Source organism: Corella eumyota, chromosome 1, assembly GCF_963082875.1.
Source record: "Corella eumyota chromosome 1, kaCorEumy4.1, whole genome shotgun sequence".
In the NCBI taxonomy this organism is placed as follows: Eukaryota; Metazoa; Chordata; class Ascidiacea; order Phlebobranchia; family Corellidae; genus Corella; species Corella eumyota.
In genome coordinates this window covers 13,950,913-13,971,650 of record NC_137490.1, presented here as the reverse complement: position 1 = coordinate 13,971,650, position 20,738 = coordinate 13,950,913, and the positions used below count along the sequence as shown (strand labels likewise).

The 20,738-nt window shown below is 29.5% G+C and overlaps 3 protein-coding genes and 1 pseudogene across 3 annotated transcripts; 1 reads left to right on the top strand and 3 right to left on the bottom strand.

Moving 5' to 3' along the window:
* Positions 1 to 69: 69 nt before the first annotated feature.
* LOC145761122 (testis-expressed protein 264 homolog) lies at positions 70 to 1,052 on the bottom strand. The gene has a single exon (XM_082574561.1). It carries the CDS (start codon positions 1,008 to 1,010, stop codon positions 402 to 404), a length of 609 nt encoding a protein of 202 aa, XP_082430687.1. The 5' UTR covers positions 1,011 to 1,052; the 3' UTR covers positions 70 to 401.
* Positions 1,053 to 2,429: 1,377 nt separating this feature from the next.
* Positions 2,430 to 3,305, bottom strand: LOC145763779 (testis-expressed protein 264 homolog pseudogene; annotated as a pseudogene).
* A 1,167-nt stretch (positions 3,306 to 4,472) lies between these two features.
* Positions 4,473 to 15,226, bottom strand: LOC145764140 (death-inducer obliterator 1-like). Its single transcript, XM_082575769.1, has 35 exons — positions 15,019 to 15,226; positions 14,435 to 14,615; positions 14,255 to 14,342; positions 14,130 to 14,175; positions 13,919 to 14,039; positions 13,605 to 13,809; positions 13,257 to 13,448; positions 12,911 to 13,034; positions 12,681 to 12,743; positions 12,477 to 12,564; positions 12,358 to 12,404; positions 12,104 to 12,244; positions 11,901 to 11,929; positions 11,619 to 11,742; positions 11,359 to 11,520; positions 11,145 to 11,235; positions 10,653 to 10,855; positions 10,038 to 10,199; positions 9,804 to 9,953; positions 9,548 to 9,682; positions 9,355 to 9,487; positions 9,074 to 9,233; positions 8,526 to 8,865; positions 8,111 to 8,319; positions 7,181 to 7,366; positions 7,003 to 7,091; positions 6,634 to 6,782; positions 6,510 to 6,564; positions 6,350 to 6,423; positions 6,118 to 6,249; positions 5,911 to 5,997; positions 5,586 to 5,806; positions 5,385 to 5,486; positions 5,171 to 5,248; positions 4,473 to 5,019 (listed from the first exon to the last, which is right to left on the bottom strand). Exons 1-35 carry the CDS (start codon positions 15,070 to 15,072, stop codon positions 4,905 to 4,907), a joined length of 4,536 nt encoding a protein of 1,511 aa, XP_082431895.1. The 5' UTR covers positions 15,073 to 15,226; the 3' UTR covers positions 4,473 to 4,904.
* A 344-nt stretch (positions 15,227 to 15,570) lies between these two features.
* Positions 15,571 to 18,508, top strand: LOC145740781 (2-oxoisovalerate dehydrogenase subunit beta, mitochondrial-like). Its single transcript, XM_082558625.1, has 9 exons — positions 15,571 to 15,712; positions 15,891 to 15,977; positions 16,100 to 16,293; positions 16,435 to 16,604; positions 16,694 to 16,788; positions 16,891 to 16,988; positions 17,164 to 17,274; positions 17,527 to 17,613; positions 17,892 to 18,508. The coding sequence occupies exons 1-9, from the start codon at positions 15,595 to 15,597 to the stop codon at positions 18,030 to 18,032; spliced, it is 1,101 nt and encodes a 366-aa protein (XP_082414751.1). The 5' UTR covers positions 15,571 to 15,594; the 3' UTR covers positions 18,033 to 18,508.
* Positions 18,509 to 20,738: the final 2,230 nt, after the last annotated feature.

The following is a 20,738-nucleotide window of genomic DNA, read 5'->3' as shown; positions in this document are numbered from 1 at the left end:
ATCAAACTAAATTTCTTCAGTAACAAAAATTAAAGCGTTCTGTGTCTAATATTTGTTTATTGTCCAGTATTTACAATATTTGTACACGGAATTGTTGTATTTGGCAAACATTTGTTACTAAATATAATAAATTTTTAACAGTTCAGAAAAGATGATCACCTTATCAGAATTATTTCTAACCATTAAATGCAACTAGAAATTGTCTTAAATTACAATAACAAATCACACAAAAAGGCATTACACAAACAACACATATATATTTAAAACTTTTAAATAAAAAATGCACCACACTTACAACAAACACAAAATTGTATTTAATTTGTTACAAAAATAACATTAAACCTAAGAAGAGGCTACAATATAAAACAACTAGCTAAACAATCCAAAAAAATGCAAAAAAACTAATCAGAGTTGCATTTAAAATTAACTTCTGGCACAAAAAACTCCTCTTGTTTACTTAATGGTGCCATGTAGTGAATAACTCCCTCGTCATATATTTCTAAGTATGGATATGCATCTAGACTTTTTTGTGATGTAAATGCATTAAGTTCTGGGTACACCTTCCAAGCTCCTATCGCAGCACATATATTAGCATAAAAAGGAAATTGGGCTTTAACAGCATGCTCTATGAATGGTAACTTATGTATGTTGAATGTGTGCTCTTCAACTAGCTTTAAAACTTCTTCATCAGGTTTGTCTTTATCATTGGCAAGGATTAAGCCCACTGCATAACGGCACTCTGCCTCTGGTGTTGTTCTTGGATCATCATAGAATATTCCAATACATTTTAAATCTGGACAAAGAGTGTATGCTTCGGTAAAATGGGGCCCACAATTTTTGTAAACTCCGGTATGAGCCTTGTAAGCAATTGTAGCATTGTTAATAACCGGGGAACCAACTGAAACTCTCACTCTTCCAAAAATTCCCAAATAGTTAAGAAGAAAGATAATACTTCCAATTAAACAGCAGCCTAATAAAAATGTTAGTATTAACAGGAAAACTGCTTCCATTCTTGTGCAATAATGAAAATGTCAATGAGACTTTTTTTAAATCAATACCTAAAAAAATTTACAGTTTTAAATAAAAAAATGAACAGTTAGTTTGCCTAAAACTAGCCTAAGTATAAAGTAACTGACTTGTTTAATAAAAAATTACAATTGCAGTTATTACTAGTCATGTGTTTTTAATAATGATTGCACATTTGTGTCTCTTTACACAATGGTTATTTGGGTAATAATAAGGTGGCAGTGGCTTCTCGCCGTATTTTAGAAACTCGAAGTTTGGGCTATAATAAATTAAATATACATTTGAATAAAAAAATATTTTCTTGACTTACCCACGTGCGATTATTTATTTACATAACTTACCAAAAAAATAAAATTTTAAATGCGCGGTAACCAAACACGTTCAAGTTGATTGCTTTTACAGTGGTAACGCTTTAAAGAAATTGCCTTTACTTACAAACTGTGTTTTGTACCCAGTCCCAATGGCATTCCGTTTTTTAAAGATTTGCAAAGGTGGGCACCTAAACGTTAATGCGTTAAACGTTAAATAACGAAGTTATTTTTTTTGTTAAAATTTAACTTTTAAGTTAATTTTAAAAATCGTTATCGGACCTGTTAACTTTCGTTAAATTGTGCTTCCGTTAAATTAAGCCCGTTAACTCAATATTTTACAAGTAAATCCATGGTAATATAAGGAATATATATGTTTAAAATCGCCGTTTATCGGGTTTAATCGTCGCAATTTTTAAACGATGTAAGTAATTACTATCCGGCCACTGTTATTTGGGCATTAGGCCTAAGCCCATTTTAAAAACTTCTTCTAAACCTTTTTCGTTTAGTTAAAACATCGATTAAGAAAAAAACTAATTTTTTTAAATCTTTTTTTATAAAAAAGGTAATTCCTTTGTTTGTTTTAATTAAATTTTAACGTTAACGTTTAACGATAACTTCCGTTACACTTGGTTTAATTTAACGAAAAAACGTTAGCGAAGTTACTGTTATGTGTAACGAATAACCATTTAACGAAGTTGCTTTTTCGTTTAACTGTGCCCACCTATGAAGATTTGTTACTGAGGCCTTACTAACATACGAAATATTTAAATGGCCTACAATATTTGGGCCCTTGATATCAAAATTCGCGTGGTCCCTTAAGTTAGACAGTTATTTTGGTGATTGCTAAGTACTTTTTATATGATTTGCTAGTTGAATCCTTACGATTCTTTCCTAAAAATTTGACATAAATAAATTAAATAAAATGCAACTACGTTCAGACGTTTAAAAATGTTAATTTATTGAAAGCTACTTGTATATTTACAATTGAAATATTTGGCAAGCAATAATGGTTTGGAAAGGTTTACCACAATTTCGAGTAAAACAAAAAGTAAATAAAAATTATTAATGATGGCTTTGACTAATACTATAAAGCTTGTAATTCTTTGTGGTATTACTTATTGTTATTAAATAAAACAATTTTAATTTGTCAATACTATAAAATTACATCGGACATAAGTTCATTACACAAACAACCAACTCACTTTTACAACAAACACACTTTAATGTTAGTTTTGTTACAAATAATGTCACCTGAAGAAAACAGGCTACAATGTCAATAAATGACAACATAAACATTAAAAAAAGTTTACAAATATCACTCATTTTAACATTCATTAACATCAAATTCAAGAATAATATTCTTTTTTGAGACTAATCAGTGCTGCATTTGAAATCAACTTCTGGTACAAAGAACTCCTCATGTTTACTCAATGGTGCAATGTAGTGAATAACTTTCTCGTCATATATTTCCAAGTATGGAAATGCATCCAGCTTTTTCTCTGTAGTGAAAGCATTGAGTGCTGGATACACTTTCCATGTTCCAACTGCAGCACAAATATTGGCACGAAATGGAAATTGAGCTTTAACGACATGCTCTACAGATGGAAATTTAATGATATTAAATTTGTGATCCTCCACTAGTTTCAATACCCCTCCATCAGGTCTTTTTCCATTTTCAGCAAGAATTAAGCCAATTATATAGCGGCACTCTGCCTCGGGTGTTGTTCTTGGATCATCATAAAATATTCCAATACATTTTAACTTCGGACAAAGAGTGTATGCTTCTTTGAAGTGGGGCAAACTGTTTTTGTAAGCTCCAGTGTGGGGCTTGTAAGCAATTGTAGCATTGTTGGCAACCGGTTTACCAACTGAAACCTTTACTTTATGAAATACTCCAATATAGGTTAGAAGAAAGATGACAATTCCACTTAAACAGCAGCCCAAAATAACTGTAGAATTTCCGTCCATTGTTGTGCAATTTTAACAGTAATGAGCAAAGTAAATTTTAACAATTATTTTGGTACCTAAAAAAATTATAAAAATTTAACAACCTTGTAAGATAATAAAGAAGTCATTATTATTTGTCACATAATCAGATTAAATTAGAGCAGTATTTTTTTATAAAACACATGATTCTAAGTTCAACTTAGATTGCTGTTTTTTAAAAGCTGAAAAGACACCTCACTAAATCACAATATGTTTAATTAAAAAGGACAGTTTAAACTAAGCCTAAACAAAACTTTAAAACCAAAAAATTAAGTAATCATACTAGCCCTGAAAAGAACACAATTCTATTTATTATTTATTTATTTCAAACATAACTTGCACATTGCAAAAAAAAATGATTATAAATTTTTATGACTTTGCTTAATGCAAAAGGTAGTGCTGAGTATTAACATCTGGGTAAACATAAAGAATTGCGGTATATTTACAATTTTTAGTAGAATTACTTTATAAATTTATTAAGTTAGAAATTTAAATGTATGAATATTGGGATTTAAAAATCAATTTTCAATACGGTTCTGCTGTTGTATAACTTATTCTGAAACGCAGCAATCGTATTAAGGTAGTAATGATTAAACGTGTAAAAAGGCGGAACAGACCTTAAAGTTTTCACGAATCTGTTCCTGTATTTAATTTACGCTGCTCAGTAAGTTAGTACATTTTATTTCTGTTGTACTGTACGCACGAACGCCCTTTATATAGTTTCACAGACAATACAACACGATTTCATAGGTAAAAGAAATGAACAAATTTCTTGGTATGGCGCAATAGTTTCTTAGGTACGGTGCAATATTGCTTTATAAAACCAAGACACAGTGCTGCGCACATAGCCTGATAGGCCTTAAGGCTAGAAATATTAGGGATAAAATCTATTATGAAGTATTTGGGGACTTACTTTATATATCGGCTATACAAAAGTTTCTTTAAAAACTGCTACGCTGCGTATTAACCAGGGAAACTTGATACCTTTTTATACGAAAAAAATGCAGGGCACTTTTAAAATAATTTTTACAAATGTTTGACTACATGACTTGTTGATAATAAAATTGGTTTCGTTTAGATGACTGACGTTTAAAACGTATTGCAACTTTATTCTTAACCTTTTTTCACTTAAGTTACTTACTTACAAAATTCATTTATTTTAAAAATCCAGCACGTAATAAAAAAATCAAAACAATATTAATGTAAATGTTACGGGCATATTTTGTAAAATAAGCTAATTCTTAGCAGTTTAAAATCAAGTTAAGTAAAATACATTGAACAAGTTTGGCAGTTATGGGGACTTACACCAACGCTGTTAACAAAACAGAAAAAATGGGCAAAAAATCAAACTAAAAATTGTTTTAAAATTTTAGGTATGCTACGAAAATTGATAAATGAAAAAAAACAAGTGTGAATATTATAAGTAGGTTATTTAAGATTTTATTGTCATACTTCTATTCAAGGAAAATGAAAAGGTGTTCTAATATGTTTCAGAATACTTTAACGCAACACATCCTTTTAAAGTGACCCTTGTTTTGTACAGCTCTATCTACAAGTTTTTATAATTTGTTCCTACTTATTTCATCTTCGACGATCACGACTCCATGATCGTCTTTCGTGATCACGACGGTGATGGTGGCCGTGATGGTGATGGCGATTGTAATCACGATCACGACGCCTTCTTGGAGAATTTGACCTGATTCAATATTAGAGAAATAAAAAAAAAGTTTTTTTTACAAGACATTGATATTTTAATTTAACTTACTAGCTAAAAAATGTAAAAATCCCCAAAAAATGTTTTAATCGATCACTTAAGTTCATTTTAGTTTCAAAAAATTTTAACAAACCTTCTTGATCGCCTATGTCGACTGCCTCCACTCTCCTCATGAGATGAACTACTTGATACTGATGATGACCGATGCTGTCTGTTAGTTGAATAAAACACAAGTAATGATAAATGAGATTTAAGACTTAAACTAAGTAATACTTTCAAATTGTTAAGTACTGTAGAGTTGGTTTACTCTAAGTAAGTATTGTTTAAAATAACAAAACAAACTTAACCTTTTATTTCTTCTCATTCTCTCTTCTTCATCATCTGCCCTTCTTTTTACATTCTCTCCTTTCTTGACATCTTCATTATTTGAATCAGGCGTTGAGGCATATCTATAAAATATAACAAAACAATTTACATATTAAACTTTGGTGTTAGTTTTAAAAATTATTTTACTCAACATATTAATAAAATTAAAAAGAAAAGATTACGGGACAAGTCCGGAGGATGATGGCTCCTCTGCATCAGATTTTGTGGTGGAGTCTGGAAGTTGAGGAGGAGATTTTGTGATTGAATTGTCCGTTTTTGGAGGCATTTGTAAAGCAGACAAAATAGTTTGAAGTGGGTTACCAGAGGATGTGTCGGGTACATCACTAGGTGGGGGTCGTCGAGCTAACCTGGGGTCCACCCTAACAGGAGCTGGGGGCTTTTCCTAATTTCAATAAAATTCATATCCTAATATCTCACTTAATCATAAATAGAAGACTTACATCATAAAAACATTTTTAATATTCATAATTTACGATATATTAATACCTCAAGTTTTTCCTGCAATGATTTTTCTACTTCGAATAACTTTGCCTTTTTTTCTTCCAGTTCCTTTTGCATTTTTTCCAGAAAAGCCTAAAAAACATAGTGTTAGAAATTTTACCAAACAATTTTTCAATATGTTACAACAAGCTATTCAGGTAAATCATAGGCATAAAGTTTTTATTGTAATAAATTGTTTAAAAAAAAGTTTACCTGTTTTTCTACCAACTCATCCACGTTCATCGACTGATCAAGAAGATTTTCCTCCGGATCATAAGGAGCATTATCTTCATTTTCTTGTTGCTGTGGTGAAATAGGAGCAAATGCAGTCTCTGGATCGTATTCCTAAAGTATTAAAGTAAATTATTTATATAATTTTTTAAGGTCTAAAAATGTTTACTACAGTTAACTTTTAAAAAATGAAAAAAAAAAAAATTTTTCCAACCTCTTCCCCTGCAGGGTCATAAGGAACTTCCTCCTCCTCATCTTTATTTTTATCATTTGTTGATGGCGAATAATCTTAAAAAAAAAACAGAAACTTTATTTTTTGGAATATACAAATATAATTTTAAGTTAATAAGTTTTCTTGTAATTTTAAATGTTACCTTTAATGTGACTTGTAGGTGAATATGGTATATTATCTTCAGTTGTATGTTCCTCCTATACAAATATTAAAAAAATGAATCCTATTTCTAACTGTTGTCCTCAATTTAATATTAATATATTTACATCTTGTTTTAACTTCTCCTCGGAATTTTTTCTCATAAAAAATCTTGTGGAAGGAGTTAAAGATTTGTTTCGATCGAACAAAGAAATTCCAGGATTTTTCTTTTTCTCTCCAAGTTCCTCCTCGGTAAAAGGAACAGAAACTTTTTCATCTGTTACAACACAACAAATAAATCCTAATGTGAAGATACAATTCTGAGGTACATTTACATACACAATTTTACCTACTGAAATCTTAGATCAATATATTAGAAATTCTTAGTAAAAGTTACAATTTATAGATTTTATTTTTCAACTTAAAACTTAGAAAAATGATCAAAGCTAATGAGTTGGGGTTAATGTAACAATTTAATATTTTTTATATTTACACACCTTGTAAGATTGGCTTGTCATCCGGAACATACTCCTCCTCTTCTTCCTTACTTACCTCTTCAATCTTTGCCTTTTTCTTCTCTACTACCCTATATATAATTAAAATAAAAACTAATAATTTTGCACAAGATTCTAAATAATGATGATGGTATTGTTAAAGCTACAAATGGTCACTTACACTGGGGGTGCTGTTTCCTTTAGGGCATGTCTTACAATAACCCCCAGTAACATAGAGGGTCTGTTGGGTGGAAAATGAACCCCTTTAGTGTTAAGAAGTTGAGATGGTACAGGCTGGGATTCAAGTAAAGGAACAAGGTACATGTCCTTTAACAACATTCTATCTTGGTTGCTTACCACTCCAAACCTAAAATAAATGATGTGTTATAATAAATCTTAAAACAGCTTGTTTTTTAACCAGGATTGAATTTTAAGTGAGCATTTGGTGGATTTCAGGCTGAATTATATTATATTTAGTCAGGTACAGAAATTTTGTATTTTTGAGCCTGCCAACCAATTTTTAAAGTTAATTTGCTTATTAAAAACAATATTTTTTAGATATTTTAACAACACCTTTTTGATAAGAGTAATTTATTACAGTAAGTACTCATTTTTTTGCAATAAACCCACAAATCAGTTTCTCAAGCCTAGTAATGCTGACACAAATTTCGTAGTTTTACTTGTCACATAATATGTTATATTGGATTGCTTGTGTTTTCCTTGTTCTTTTATTATAATTGGGGACTTATGACTCATAAATGGGAGTATAAAATATGTTTTGGTTTAAGTTAATATGACGTTCTTATCGCCTTTCATTCACTAAAGTGTCACGCTGTTTTTGGTAAAACTAAATTCGTTAGTATCACAATTTTTGGACTTAGTATTATGTTCTCTGTAGTCTTTATAGTATATTGTTAATATCGGTTATTAATGTTTTGTTTTATTCTATTTGAATAAGGTATTCGTTCATGTTCATTTCTAACGTAATAAAAAATATAAGCGATAAGGTTTTCTGGTAGTATTCAAGAACATTTAAATTAACAAAAAAATCCCACACGTTTACTTTTAAAACGTGACAAATGCATTACCAAATGTTAAGACAAACATATACCTTTTTCTGCTACTAAAGTAGGAAAGCATTCCAATGTAACCTACTCGGTCATCATTATTTGCTGCATGGAACCTCACAACAGATAACTCCTTGGTCGGAAGTAATCGAACTTTCTCCAAATATTCCCACACAACTTTGGGGTGGATTCGACCTCCGAGGACCAACCTGGTGGGAAGATCGAGTTCGAGTCCTTCACAATTATCACTCACCTTTAGGTAAACACTTGAGTATTAGAATTATACTATTCTTTGTTTTTAAACTATGTTAAGTTAGAAAAATATATTGGTAAAATGGAAGTTATTTGACCAAAAATATATTATAGGCAATAGGATTTTTTTTTAGATTTTTTTTACCCTAAAAACATTACTTTTTTGAATAATTTATTTTATATGAAGTAGTTATAAAAACAACTTACTGGGTAGACGTTTGCTTTAAATGTTGACAACTCCAACATGCTAATAAAACCCGACCAAATTAAATCCGAAGATTTTTTTTCAACAACTTTTTCGATCTCTTTTTTAACTTCAGGAATCACTTTTTCTTTTTTCACAATTTTCTTTTCAGCAATAACTGGAGTTTTGGAAGAAGGAGATATCTCTTCCCGCTGAGAGATATCAGATAGCGGAGGAGGTTTAGGAAGGACAATCTTCTTCTTCTTTTCGGCTGTTAAATCTTTCAGAAAAGTGGAGGGAGATAAACTGGCATCGTGGGAGTTGACATCACTTGAACGTCTCTTTGCTTTTTCTTTTTTTAACCTAAACATTTCATAACGAAAACTTAATTCATAATTTATCCCTTTAAAAAGTTTTAAGTTGTCTAAAAGCCTGTATTCCAAAATGAAAAGCCTTATCTATATTTTAGGCAAAAGAAATTGGATTAAGGAAATAATTCCAATGAGTTTAATATTCTTTATAGATACAACAAATAACATTTTCAATTAAAATTTTTAAAATAAACACTAACCGAACAGGGTTTGAAAGTTTAATTTGAGAGACTGGTGCAACTGGAGTCTTTTCGACATTGGCAGCTAACTGAGCTTCTGAGCTTAAAATGATTGATGTCGACGATTTTACTTTTTTTGACGATTCTTCAGGAAAATCAACATCCTCTTCTTTAACCTTGCCTGAATCAAATGATTTTACAAGATTGTTAAACTATGATATGCAATTTATTCTTATATGTTAGAACACAAACACAACATTTCGCACACAGCCCTTTTTCATTAAAAAAATTGTTGTACAAACCTGTGCATATTTTGCAATTATGATGAAAGAGATGTTCTTTGTGATTCAAAGTTGTGTCATCTGGAGAAAGAACAGAAAAATCAAATACTTCCTCCTCAGAAATGGAAGTCCTCTTTTTGCGAACAGGAGCCAACTAAAAATAAAAATATTGATAAAAAATAAAAAACAAGTAAGAAAAAATTAAATTATTTACCGTTGGACTGCCCAAATTCTCTCGATTAACAATATTGGTGTCAGTTAAATCCGAATAATCTTCTTGGATTGCTATCTCCCCCTTATGGGTAATTTTTGACACTGGCCGATTAGTGGCCTTTTGTTTTTCTTCTTTCTGCAAAAACATTGAAAATAAAATAAGAAAAGTTAACCACACTTCCATCCTTAGCACAGGTAGGTTGTTAAGTAATTCAGACAAATACTATCTTAGACATGTAAAAATACTTTTATTAAACCTTAATAAGATCTAGTTCCTGTGTAAGTTCCTTCTTTCTCCATTCAGCAAGTTTTTTGGATGCCATCTGTTCAGCGGTCATTTGCACGAGCTCGGAAGTCGTAACTTCACCTATTATCACTTTTCTCCATAAACCATGGTTACGGGTGTCCTATAATTAAGTTATTTTATTACTAAAAATTCAAAAAAAAATTAAACTATTTTTTTATAAACAGTTAAATTTTTTTTTGCTTGCCTTTAAGTTGAACATTATGCTTCTATACTTGTTTTTGTATTTGGTATTTGTTTCACCGAAATGCTTGAAAAGTGAATCTTCAATTTTAGTTGAGAGTTTTATAATTGATTCAGAATGCATTTTCAAGTCGTCAGAACTGCTTGACCTCATTTTTAAAATATCCTAAAAAATTAGAAATTACACAAATATACAATTAGCGGTTACAAACATTTTAATTAATGTAGAAAAAATAGTAGTTTAAATTGTTGGACAAAAAATAACAGAAGCACTAGTTATCTGCTATCAGAATCAAACTAAACATTATTCGGTCATATAGGTAATAAAAATGTTTATCCATTTAAACCTAATCACTATAGCAATGTCACATCTAAACAAAAATGTACAAAAGAGATAATAATTCGATCAAATTAAGTTTAAAAGCAAATTTTTAGCTAGTTTAACAATGACAAAAACAAAAAAATTGTAAGTATTGGTACTACACGACTTGTTTGTGGTTGGTACTATGACAAAAATATATGTAGGTACATTATTGCATTATTTTTATTTTGAGTTACTGTTTAGTCTATTTAAAGCAGTATTTAGCTTTACACATAATAAACTAATACAAAACCTCACCATTAATGATTTTCTAATGTTGTTTCTAATATCGTTTTCACTACTTTTAGACGAACTCCCGGAAAGAGATCTTTCAACTTTTTTAGGATGATCGTCAATCGAAGATTTTCTTTTGATCGACTTTTCTTCAATTGATTTTCTTCTGAAGGGTTGATCTTCGTGTTTTGAAATTTTTTTCTTTAACTTTTTGTCGATCAGTTCAGCTTTAGGTAAATAATGTTTGAATTTTTATAAAAAATAATTCACAAAATTATATTACAGTCAATAGATAATTTACTGTAATTTAGTTAAAATCTATTTTATCTAAAAGCTTAAATAAAAAGTAAAACCAACAAAAAATTATACAACTATAAAAAACACTACATAAATGTACAGCAAATTAATAAACAACTCTTTACTTATACAAACTCTTTTAAGAGCCACAGGCATAAACAGATTAACACAGGGTTAAATTATATGACAAGTTTCGATGAAAAGATATAATTTTCTTACAAGGATTTATTTTTCTTTGTTGAAAGATTTTGTTTGAGTTGTATGGTGGTATCGATTTTTTAACAATTTCTTCAACAACAGCATCAGGATCCTAAGAAAAAAAACAATAAAAAACCATTTATTTTTAACACTTTTGTGGGGCCTAAAAATTTACTTTAAAGTTTAAGAAAAATCTCCATAAAACTAACTTAAAATATTTTTTAATTTTACTTACTTTTGGATCATAGTCAGGATCCGTTCCATAACAATCTCTCTTTCTATTTTGACTAGCAACATGTTTATAAAAATCAAGTGAGGATTTGACTTTTTGGTTGCTGGTAGGAAGATGTTTAGATTTGTCTGAAGCAGGATTTTTATGGAGTGAGGGTCTAAAAACCTAAACAACAAAAAAATATTGCAAATAATTTTTTGCCAAAAATGTTAAGTGTTAGACATATAATATAAAAAATAAGTAATTATTGTTTTTACACTTACAGTATACGATGGATTGGCCCTTAGAAAAGCAGATAGTTCCTGTCTTCTTGGTGCAGTTGGACCACGAATAATGTTTTTTGTTCGCCTACAGATTACTGAAATATGCTCATTTGGATCCACTTTTCTAAAAAATAAAAAAGAGTGTTAAAACTTTTTAAAGTTCAACCTTATATTAAAAATTAAAGAAAACTAAAATATATTATTTACTTCTATGGCACAAATATCATTAATTGTTAAATAACATTAAAAATATTTAAAGCAAATAAAAAATCAACAACTTACCTCTTTTCTTCTCTTTTTTCTTCTTTTTCCTAGTAAAAACAAAAATTACAGCAAATTAATATTCTGTAAACATTTAAAATTAAACACAGTAACATATCCAAAACCAGCTTTACAAAATTTATAAAATAAAACCCCTTTTTAACAGTTATTATATTAGTGTATTAATGCAAAGGAAAATAAATACACATAGAGCAAATAAATACTTTTGTTATAGCTTTAAGTGATTGCTTGGCATGTAAAAGTATGCACTGGTTGCTACAATATATTGAACCCTGTTGGGCTTCTTTCATGCAAGTTGCTACAATACATTTGCGCTTTCCATCAGGTAAGGTCTTTGTTATTTCCTGCAAAAATTTACGAAAAAAATATTCATAATCACAAAATATTTTTTGTTTTGTTTTTAAAATCTTTACAGTTTAGTTAACTTATAAGCATCTATAAAAAAGTCATGGTTTACCTTACTAGTCTTGGACTTTTTGGGAAGTGAAGCCTCTTTGTTGTCATCTATTAAAACAAATACCATTATTAAAATAAACTAAGCTCATGAAAAAACAAAACAAAATTGTGTTTTCTTACTTTCAGATTTGTGCTTAGTTGCATGTGCGTAACCCTTTAAATTTCTTCCCGATTTTAGTTCGACTGATTTCTTTACAACCTGGGATGTCTTTAATAAAAAAATATTTAAATTAAAAAAAGTTACAGATTTTTACTTTATTTTTTTTTAGGTTCTTTAACTAAAAATGCATTATTTGTGAATAAAATTATTAAGAAAAAAAATACTTTTTTAGTTTTATCTGCGAAACTCTTTTTTGGTTGTTGATTGGTATTAAACTTCTTTTGTTTCTGTCAAAAAATAAAAAAAATTTTTGAACTACCATAAAAAGAACAAAAGCATTGATACTTATTTTATTTTTTTTTTAAATTAATAATCGGCATTTAAGTTAATAAGATTCCTGTTGTTTAATAGAAGTCATGTAATACAGAGACAAAAGAGAAAATGTAGGCATCACCTTTATGCAATTCGGGCACAAGTATTCTGCATTTTCTTCCTCCATTTTTTTCCCTTTTTGGAGAGAAATTCCAACACAATCTCCATGAAACCAATTCTCACAATCGTCACAAGATATCATGAATCTAAAACAATTATCATGGTTTTAACAAATTTATATTTTAATTATTTACAATATGGTAAAACATTTACTTATTATTACAAACTCAAGTTAGGGTAAAAACTCCTTTTAAATTTTAAACAGTGCTTGTTGTTTAACTAAAAAATTGATTAGATTAATATATTCTAAAACAAATTTTTTGCAATAAAATTAAAAAAAAACTTAAAAATGTTTTTATACTTTTTACCTGTTATTATGAGGTTGTTGACAAATACACCAAAGTCTTCCTGGATCATTATAACTATCATCACTATCCTCACTGGAGGTGTCCTCATCCTCTTCCTCTGAGATGTAATCTTCTACATCTTCTTCCTTTTTGTTATTTTTTTGCAACTTCTTGAGCGGAATGTCATCCTCTTTGTCTTCTTTATTTTTGTCTCTGTGCAAAAAAAATTGAACTTTGAAAATACAAAAAAGTATTAACCTAAGCACAAATTTAAATACCATAATTTGCTAAATTTAAAAACAACTATAATATTATTTTCCAATTTTATATCAATTTACTTTAACTAAAAATAATCATTGAAAAACTTACTTTTCCTCCTCCACTCTAGGAGATCTTCGTCGAGGAGACTGTCCAACCACCGTTCTCTCCACTTTCTTTTTAACATTTACCTTCTTAGTGTCTTTGGTTTGACTTTTATTTAATTTTGGTGAAGTTGCAATCTTATTCTCCTTTTTTTTAGGAGGTGTTGATGGTAGGGAAGGAGAGGAGGGAGGACTTGGACTGGGAGATCGAACTAAATACGAAAATAAATTGTTTTCTTTCAATAAGCCTAGTTTATAAAGAGATTAAACTTGTATCAGTAAATAATAATTTTAAATATTTTCGCTATTTTTAAGATATACCATGTTCATTAGGCCGCTTTACAGGAATGTAAGAAGGATCAAAAATCTCTTTTCCAACTCCTTTATTTGATCTTCTACTTCTTCGCAAGGGGGCTTCAACTACATTTACTGGAAGATTTTTCTAACAACAACAAACATTTTTCAAATTTTTTTACCAGAATTTTTATAATTACCAATATATAAACTATTCTTTTAATTTCAACATAAATGCCTTTAGAATCTCTTCTGTGGGTGATGATTTGTCTTTCTTTAAATTCCTGCAAAATTATTTAAATAAAAGTTATTTTTACAAACTAAGAAATTAAAAGAAAAAGGGTTAGTAAATAGTATACATACCTTTTTTCCACATCCTTTTTGTCAACATTTTCTTTTGTTTTACTGTCGATTTCTTTAGTTTGCAAGTCCATAGGTTCAGATGACAATTCTGTAAAATATTATAAGCATTTTTAACAGGTCTCACAGAGAACTGAAAACATATACAAAACAGCAAAAAATAAATTTTGTTGACCAAACTACCTTTTTCGGTTTTTGCATTAGAATTTTGCTCACTAGTTTCATCTTGGTTATTTTCCAGAGCGGTATCTAAAAGTTTTGATTTCTCAGCAGCTATTTCATTCATTTCCATTTCATTTTCATCAGATGCAAGAAAATCATAAGGGGGTTTATCATTTAAATCTAACAGCAAATCATCATTTTTCTAAAAAAAAGTTATGTTAAGAATTGATCTGCCTCACAACTTTATATAATTTTTTTATTTTTTAAACTTTGGTGTGGTAAGGCTGATGTCACAGCCTAGGAATAGAGTAACTTTTGTTACCGCAACCCAGTTGTGATATTAAGCTGACTTTATTAAAGTTTTTATTTAATTAATAGTAATAAATTTGGCAGTGAGTTTTGTTTCTGGTGGGAGTTTGTGAACCCAAACAGTCAAGTATGTTAGACAGTTAGAACATAAAAGCAAGCAGTCTGGCAGTGGGAATCAAACCCTGAGAGTGTAGATCCCTGCAAAACTTTAGTAATTAAATAGAAAAATAGTACCCTTATGGTTATTTTAACTAAACAGTTACTTTACTAAAATGGTAATAATTTTACAATTTTACCGGTAAAGTTGAATGTTTTGCAGGTGGAAGTTCATCTTCAGTTGTTACATCCATCTTTAGCTTTTCTGGCGTAAAATTGCACCTTAATGTATTACTCCAATGCCATATACAAAATAAATGTTAAGTTGTATATCCAAAGTGTTGCTGGACTGCACTTACCTATTGTTTTACGTATACATTTAACGTTAAAAATTAACGTTAAAGCCGGTTATGAATGTTTATTTTCTGCGTGCTTGCTCCGTCGCAGCGTTGTCATACATTTTTAGTATATTTCCGCATTTTAAATATGATTTGTCCTCAATAAAATAAAATTAATTTCGAACAGTAATTTAGTTGCACTTTTAACATTATTATGTTTTTATATGTCAATTTATCAAAAATATATCACGGTATAAAAAGTGAATATATTTTTTAAACACCTCAACTTTTAACAATCTAAATTATAGGATACCGGTGGTTGTAATGTCAACAAATACATACAGACAGTTTCTTGAGCAGTCCAGTCTGTTAGTTATGTTTTGTTTGTTAAATTTGTTAAACTCTGCGTTTTGCATTTTCACAGACTGATAGATAATCATGTTGTTCAGTAAAGTTCTTGTGGCACTGCCAAAATCAAACAAGATTTCTTCCTTTAACCTAGTTAAAAGATGCATGCATTTCACATACAAACCAGATAAACCTCTTCAAAATTATGGTAATTAAATTATCTGATTATTTTTTTTAATAAACATGTTATTCAATTTCACTATAATTATACATTTTATTAAATTGCAGTTACATTCATTTTTAGCTGCTGAATTTCGAATTTAAAAAGGATGAATTTTACTGCTTAATTGTTATTTGACCTTAAACAATTTTTCTTTTCAATATAGGCCCAACAAAAAAGATAAACTTCTTTCAATCCTTGACAAGTGCTATGGACTTAAGCCTTGAAAAAGATTCCACAACTTTAATATTTGGTTAAAAAAATCTCAAATGATAAAATTTACTGTATAATTAAATAATAAATAGAAAGTGTAGCATTTTTACATTAGTGTTTTGATAAGTTACTTGGTATCTAAACTTGTTACAATTTATGTAGGAGAGGATGTTGCATTTGGTGGAGTATTCCGTTGTACTGTTGGTTTAGCTGATAAGTATGGTAAAGATCGAGTATTCAACACACCATTGTGTGAACAAGGAATTGTGGGGTTTGCCATTGGAGCTGCTGTAGCCGGATCAACAGTTATCGCTGAGATTCAATTTGCTGATTATATTTTACCAGCTTTTGATCAAGTAATTTGTATTTCTCAATGTATTGAACAATGATTTGTAGAATTTTTAAAAGAATCAGTCAAAAACAAAAGAAATCTAAACTAATAGGATCTTTGTTACCCATAAAAGTGTATACAACTTAACTAAATTTTTGTTATTTAGATTGTAAATGAGGCAGCAAAATATCGATATAGATCGGGCAGTTTGTTCGAATGTGGCAAACTTACTATCCGAGCACCATGTGGTGCTGTGGGACATGGTGGACTTTACCATTCCCAAACACCTGAAGCCTATTTTGCACACACTGCTGGCCTCAAAGTTGTCATACCTAGGTAAACTTTTTTCAAATATTTATAAATGCTATTTTTATGTTATCTCAATTTTTAATTTAAACACTTTGTAAATATTTAAAATTAAACAGAGGACCAACACAAGCAAAGGGTTTACTACGGGCATGTGTTGAAGATGATAATCCGTGTATATTTCTTGAACCAAAGATTTTATACAGAGCTGCAGGTACAACTACCCCATTGTTATGGTATCTTTACTGGAAAATATTTTGACCAAAAACTGAAATATTAAGAATGTAAAAATTATTTTTTATTTATTTTGTTTCAGAGGAAGAGGTTCCAGTTGGTGATTTTACAATTCCACTGTCCAAAGCTGAAGTTCTTAAAAGTGGTAATGATGTCACCTTAATTGGTTATGGAACTCAGGTAAAACAATTTAAAGAAATTTGCAAATATATATTGACAAGTACCTAACTAAAATAGTTTAATAGATGTTGCCCTTGGTATTATAAAGTCAAAAGGTGTAATGATAGATAGTGTTTAGTGGCCTTGTCACATTTACTTACAATATTAAGCAATTTATCATTTTGTTGATTAACAGATTCATGTTCTGCAAGAAGTTGCAGAGATGGCTGAAAAGGAGCTCGGTATTTCATGCGAAGTAATTGATCTTGTAACCATTTTACCATGGGACCAAGATACTGTTTGTAAGGTAAATATTACTTTAAGCAAAAAAAAATATTGCTTGTGTTTATAAGTATGATAGTTTAATTAAGAATTTTTATTTAATCTAAATAGCTATTTAAATACAATAGTGTTTTTGATTTATTTTTAATTTGGTAAAATATAGTGACAATATGAAGCTATTAGGTAAAAATGTAATAAAATGGATTTTGTTTTTAAATTGATTTACCTAAACAACTTTGGATTTGAGTAAAAATGTATAAATTGGATTTTGTTTTAGTCTGCTGCCAAAACTGGTCGAATTGTAGTTAGTCACGAATCGCCAAAAACTGGTGGGTTTGCTGGTGAAATTGCCTCTACAATACAGGTAGCTACATATTTGTGTTTTATAAAAATCAATTTAGTAATTAAAATTTCATTTTTTTAAAATTATAACTTTTTTTAATGTGATATCTTGTTAAAAATACGACAAATGCTTGGTTAAAATAAAATTATCAAATTTAGATTAAATTCTAAGTATAATATTTATTTTTTTGACACTCAATTGTAGTAATTGTCTTAATAAGTTAAGAATGCTTTAAAACTATACTGTTTCATTGCCTAATTTTAACAAAAATTAAAAAAAAATAACGCTTTAATTTACAGAAAGAATGTTTTCTTAACCTGGAGGCCCCAATAGAAAGGGTATGTGGGTACGACACCCCATTTCCTCACATATTTGAACCCTTCTACATTCCAGATAAATGGAGATGCTTGGAGGCAGTAAAAAGAGTTACAAATTATTAAAAACTATAAAAAATGTCGCAAGTTTGCACTTTGGTTGTTTTTATAAGGTTTATGGTGTAGTCGACATTATTTTATTATTTTTTTAACAGTTTAGTTAAAACGGTTTTTTAAAAATAAAAATTGTTATATTCAAAATGATCATTAATTGTGATATCATTTTTGTTAATATATTTAATCTTGTAACGTTTTTTACCTATTTTTAATTTTCCATTTAAAATATAATAATTGCAAACCCATTTTTTAATTAAGCTTCACACTCACTTTTACACAAAAAGTTATTTTCATTTTTTACTGTTTATACTTTTATTATATTATCAGTCTAGGCAACATACCGCTTTTCACTGCATATTTTGCAAAACTGTATTATAATTAATTTATTAATTGCTTTTTGCTAAGCTATATGGCCTAGCAGTATTTTTTAATTAAAAAGTGGTGTATATTGCTTATGCATATTTAACAGATTATTTAAAAAAATATTAAATAATCACATGGTACAACAAAATGTTTGTTATTTTTTTTTAAATCTGACGAAAGAAGCACTAGTTTTATTTATAAGTAAATTCTAGTAGATATTTTTATTACCGACCAACTATGAACATGAAGTTTCGCATATTTTTCTGACAATGTTTGGAGCTTGTGCTTGGATAGAGGACATTGTGCTTGTAAACACCTGTTTAAAGTAAAATAAAAATTTACTACCATTACATTCATTGTATTGCCGTTTCATAAGTCTGATCATAAAGTTTAAAAAAAGGTAATAATTAATTTTATTAGAACAAGCTAATATAAAAAATTTCAACCAAAACCCAAGGTCTAATCGTCAAAAAATAATGTTTGCTAACCATTCTAAAACTTCTTGTTAAACTAAATAGTTGGCGACGCATTGGTATAACATCATTTTCCGACTCTGTCAATCCAATCGCCATTATCTAAAATAATGTTCATTCTATCTTAAAAACATTTGGAAAATAGTTTGTAACTTTTTAAAAATGTTTAGAATTTTACTATTTTAAAAACGCTAGTCCTGATAAAGTCGCAATGCAAGAAATATTAAGCACTACACACCAACGATTTTTATAATATTTTTTGATAATACTGTTACTTTCGCCATATTTCGTTTATCATTATTTAAATAAACCACGTAAATGTAATATAGCATTATTAATCTTACGTATTATTTTTATACTGCAATTTTGGGCTGTTTGGCAGGTTATAAACACTGGATTTAATAAGATCGCAAGCGAAATATGTTGCGCAACACAACAAGGGATTTTTAATTTATTTTTTGATATGTCTTAACAAAGTGTTACCTGCACACCGTTATCTCGCAACCACCTTGAATATATGTTAGCAAACTGTGTGTTTTTACTTATTCCTGTAGTAATTAAAAGAAATATATCTCTTTTTGCACCCCGACTTTGAGTATATTTGTCAAAAGCTTGGAAAGTCGCGTACTTGAATGCTGCAGTAAGCGATCTAGTATTTGGACCTAAACAAAAGGCGGTTAATAGCCACCTGTTTTGTTGACAGGGCAATGTTTTTGATAATATAGAACAATATAACAAGAAAAAAGTTAAACTGTACTAAAAGTTTGATACCAAATAATTCAAATGTCCTAAAAAATAAATTTCTAGATATCAATTAGGCGCCAAAATAAACCCATTTAGATGCTTTTAACGTACGATCATTGTTGGGTCGTATTCCATTAATATTTCTCAAAAGTGTTGTCTGCCCTCTATGACGATGAAGTGGTATCGCTGTAGCAAAATCAATTTTGTCGTTAAACCTAAACATGCCAAATCTTGAGTCCCGAGGCACAAATGGAAAATTTCTAACAAAATAAACATTGGGTAATAAAAATTTAAGCGTTAAATTGGAATCAGCAGTGTAGAAGATAATTATGGTTAGCTACAAGCTCCTAGTAATGTTACTTTTGTAACTTCCTTATAATTACCTTACAATATTTGCTAAAAGTCGTCTTATTTTTTTCCAATTACTATCACTAGTCATGTATGACGATTCTATTCCAACCACAAAATCCATGTCACCGTAAGGAGGACAAAATCCTAACAAAAAAGCACAAAAAATTGCTTAAAAAGAGACAATTATTTTAACAAAACAAAACATAAACGTTATTGGATTGCTTACTTTGACAACAAGGTAGTCGACCTGACCAACGCGCAACACTCCTGCTTAGTTTTTGACAACTTATGTATGACCTTCCAAGTATTCTGTAAGGAAATGGGCAAGCTAATTGACATGAAGAACCTGCGTTAAAACCGTCAGAACATCTTCGTCGAAGAGGCGATGTAACTTCAGAAGCACTACACGTGGGTTCTCTATACTGGGTTGTAGTCACAAGAGGAGTTACGGTTGGCTGTACAGCTGTATAAGAACAAAAACTATTATTATAAATGCATAAAATTTTCGTTTTGGTATACCGATTTTGCTTAGTCTTGGCGTAGGTTTTTACCTTTTGTTTGTGGGTATAGGCCTATAAAAGTCGTTATTATTGCAAGGATTTGTTTCATCTTTACTTACGATCTGGACAACTTTCCAAAACTTGATTGTTGCAGTTATCAGTGTAGCAACAACATCTACAGAATTCCCCTGGCCTGGTAGGATCACATTCTCGCTTGTTCTCATTCAAACAAGCAGTTGATTGTTTACATCTCTTGCTTATTTGAACCCTAGAGTTAGGAAGAT

Bases quoted from the DNA above. Each gene is read 5' to 3' on its own strand.
- LOC145761122 (XM_082574561.1), bottom strand. From the start codon at position 1,010: ATGGAAGCAGTTTTCCTGTTAATACTAACATTTTTATTAGGCTGCTGT.
- LOC145764140 (XM_082575769.1), bottom strand. From the start codon at position 15,072: ATGGATGTAACAACTGAAGATGAACTTCCACCTGCAAAACATTCAACT. The intron at 14,176-14,254 runs GTATGTATACTA...ATAATTTTGCAG, and splicing joins AAAAAGGATGTGGAAAAAAG to GAATTTAAAGAAAGACAAAT. The intron at 9,954-10,037 runs GCAAGCAAAAAA...ACTTAATTATAG, and splicing joins GCATAATGTTCAACTTAAAG to GACACCCGTAACCATGGTTT.
- LOC145740781 (XM_082558625.1), top strand. From the start codon at position 15,595: ATGTTGTTCAGTAAAGTTCTTGTGGCACTGCCAAAATCAAACAAGATT. The intron at 15,978-16,099 runs GTTAAAAAAATC...CAATTTATGTAG, and splicing joins TTCCACAACTTTAATATTTG to GAGAGGATGTTGCATTTGGT. The intron at 16,294-16,434 runs GTAATTTGTATT...TTTGTTATTTAG, and splicing joins TTTTACCAGCTTTTGATCAA to ATTGTAAATGAGGCAGCAAA.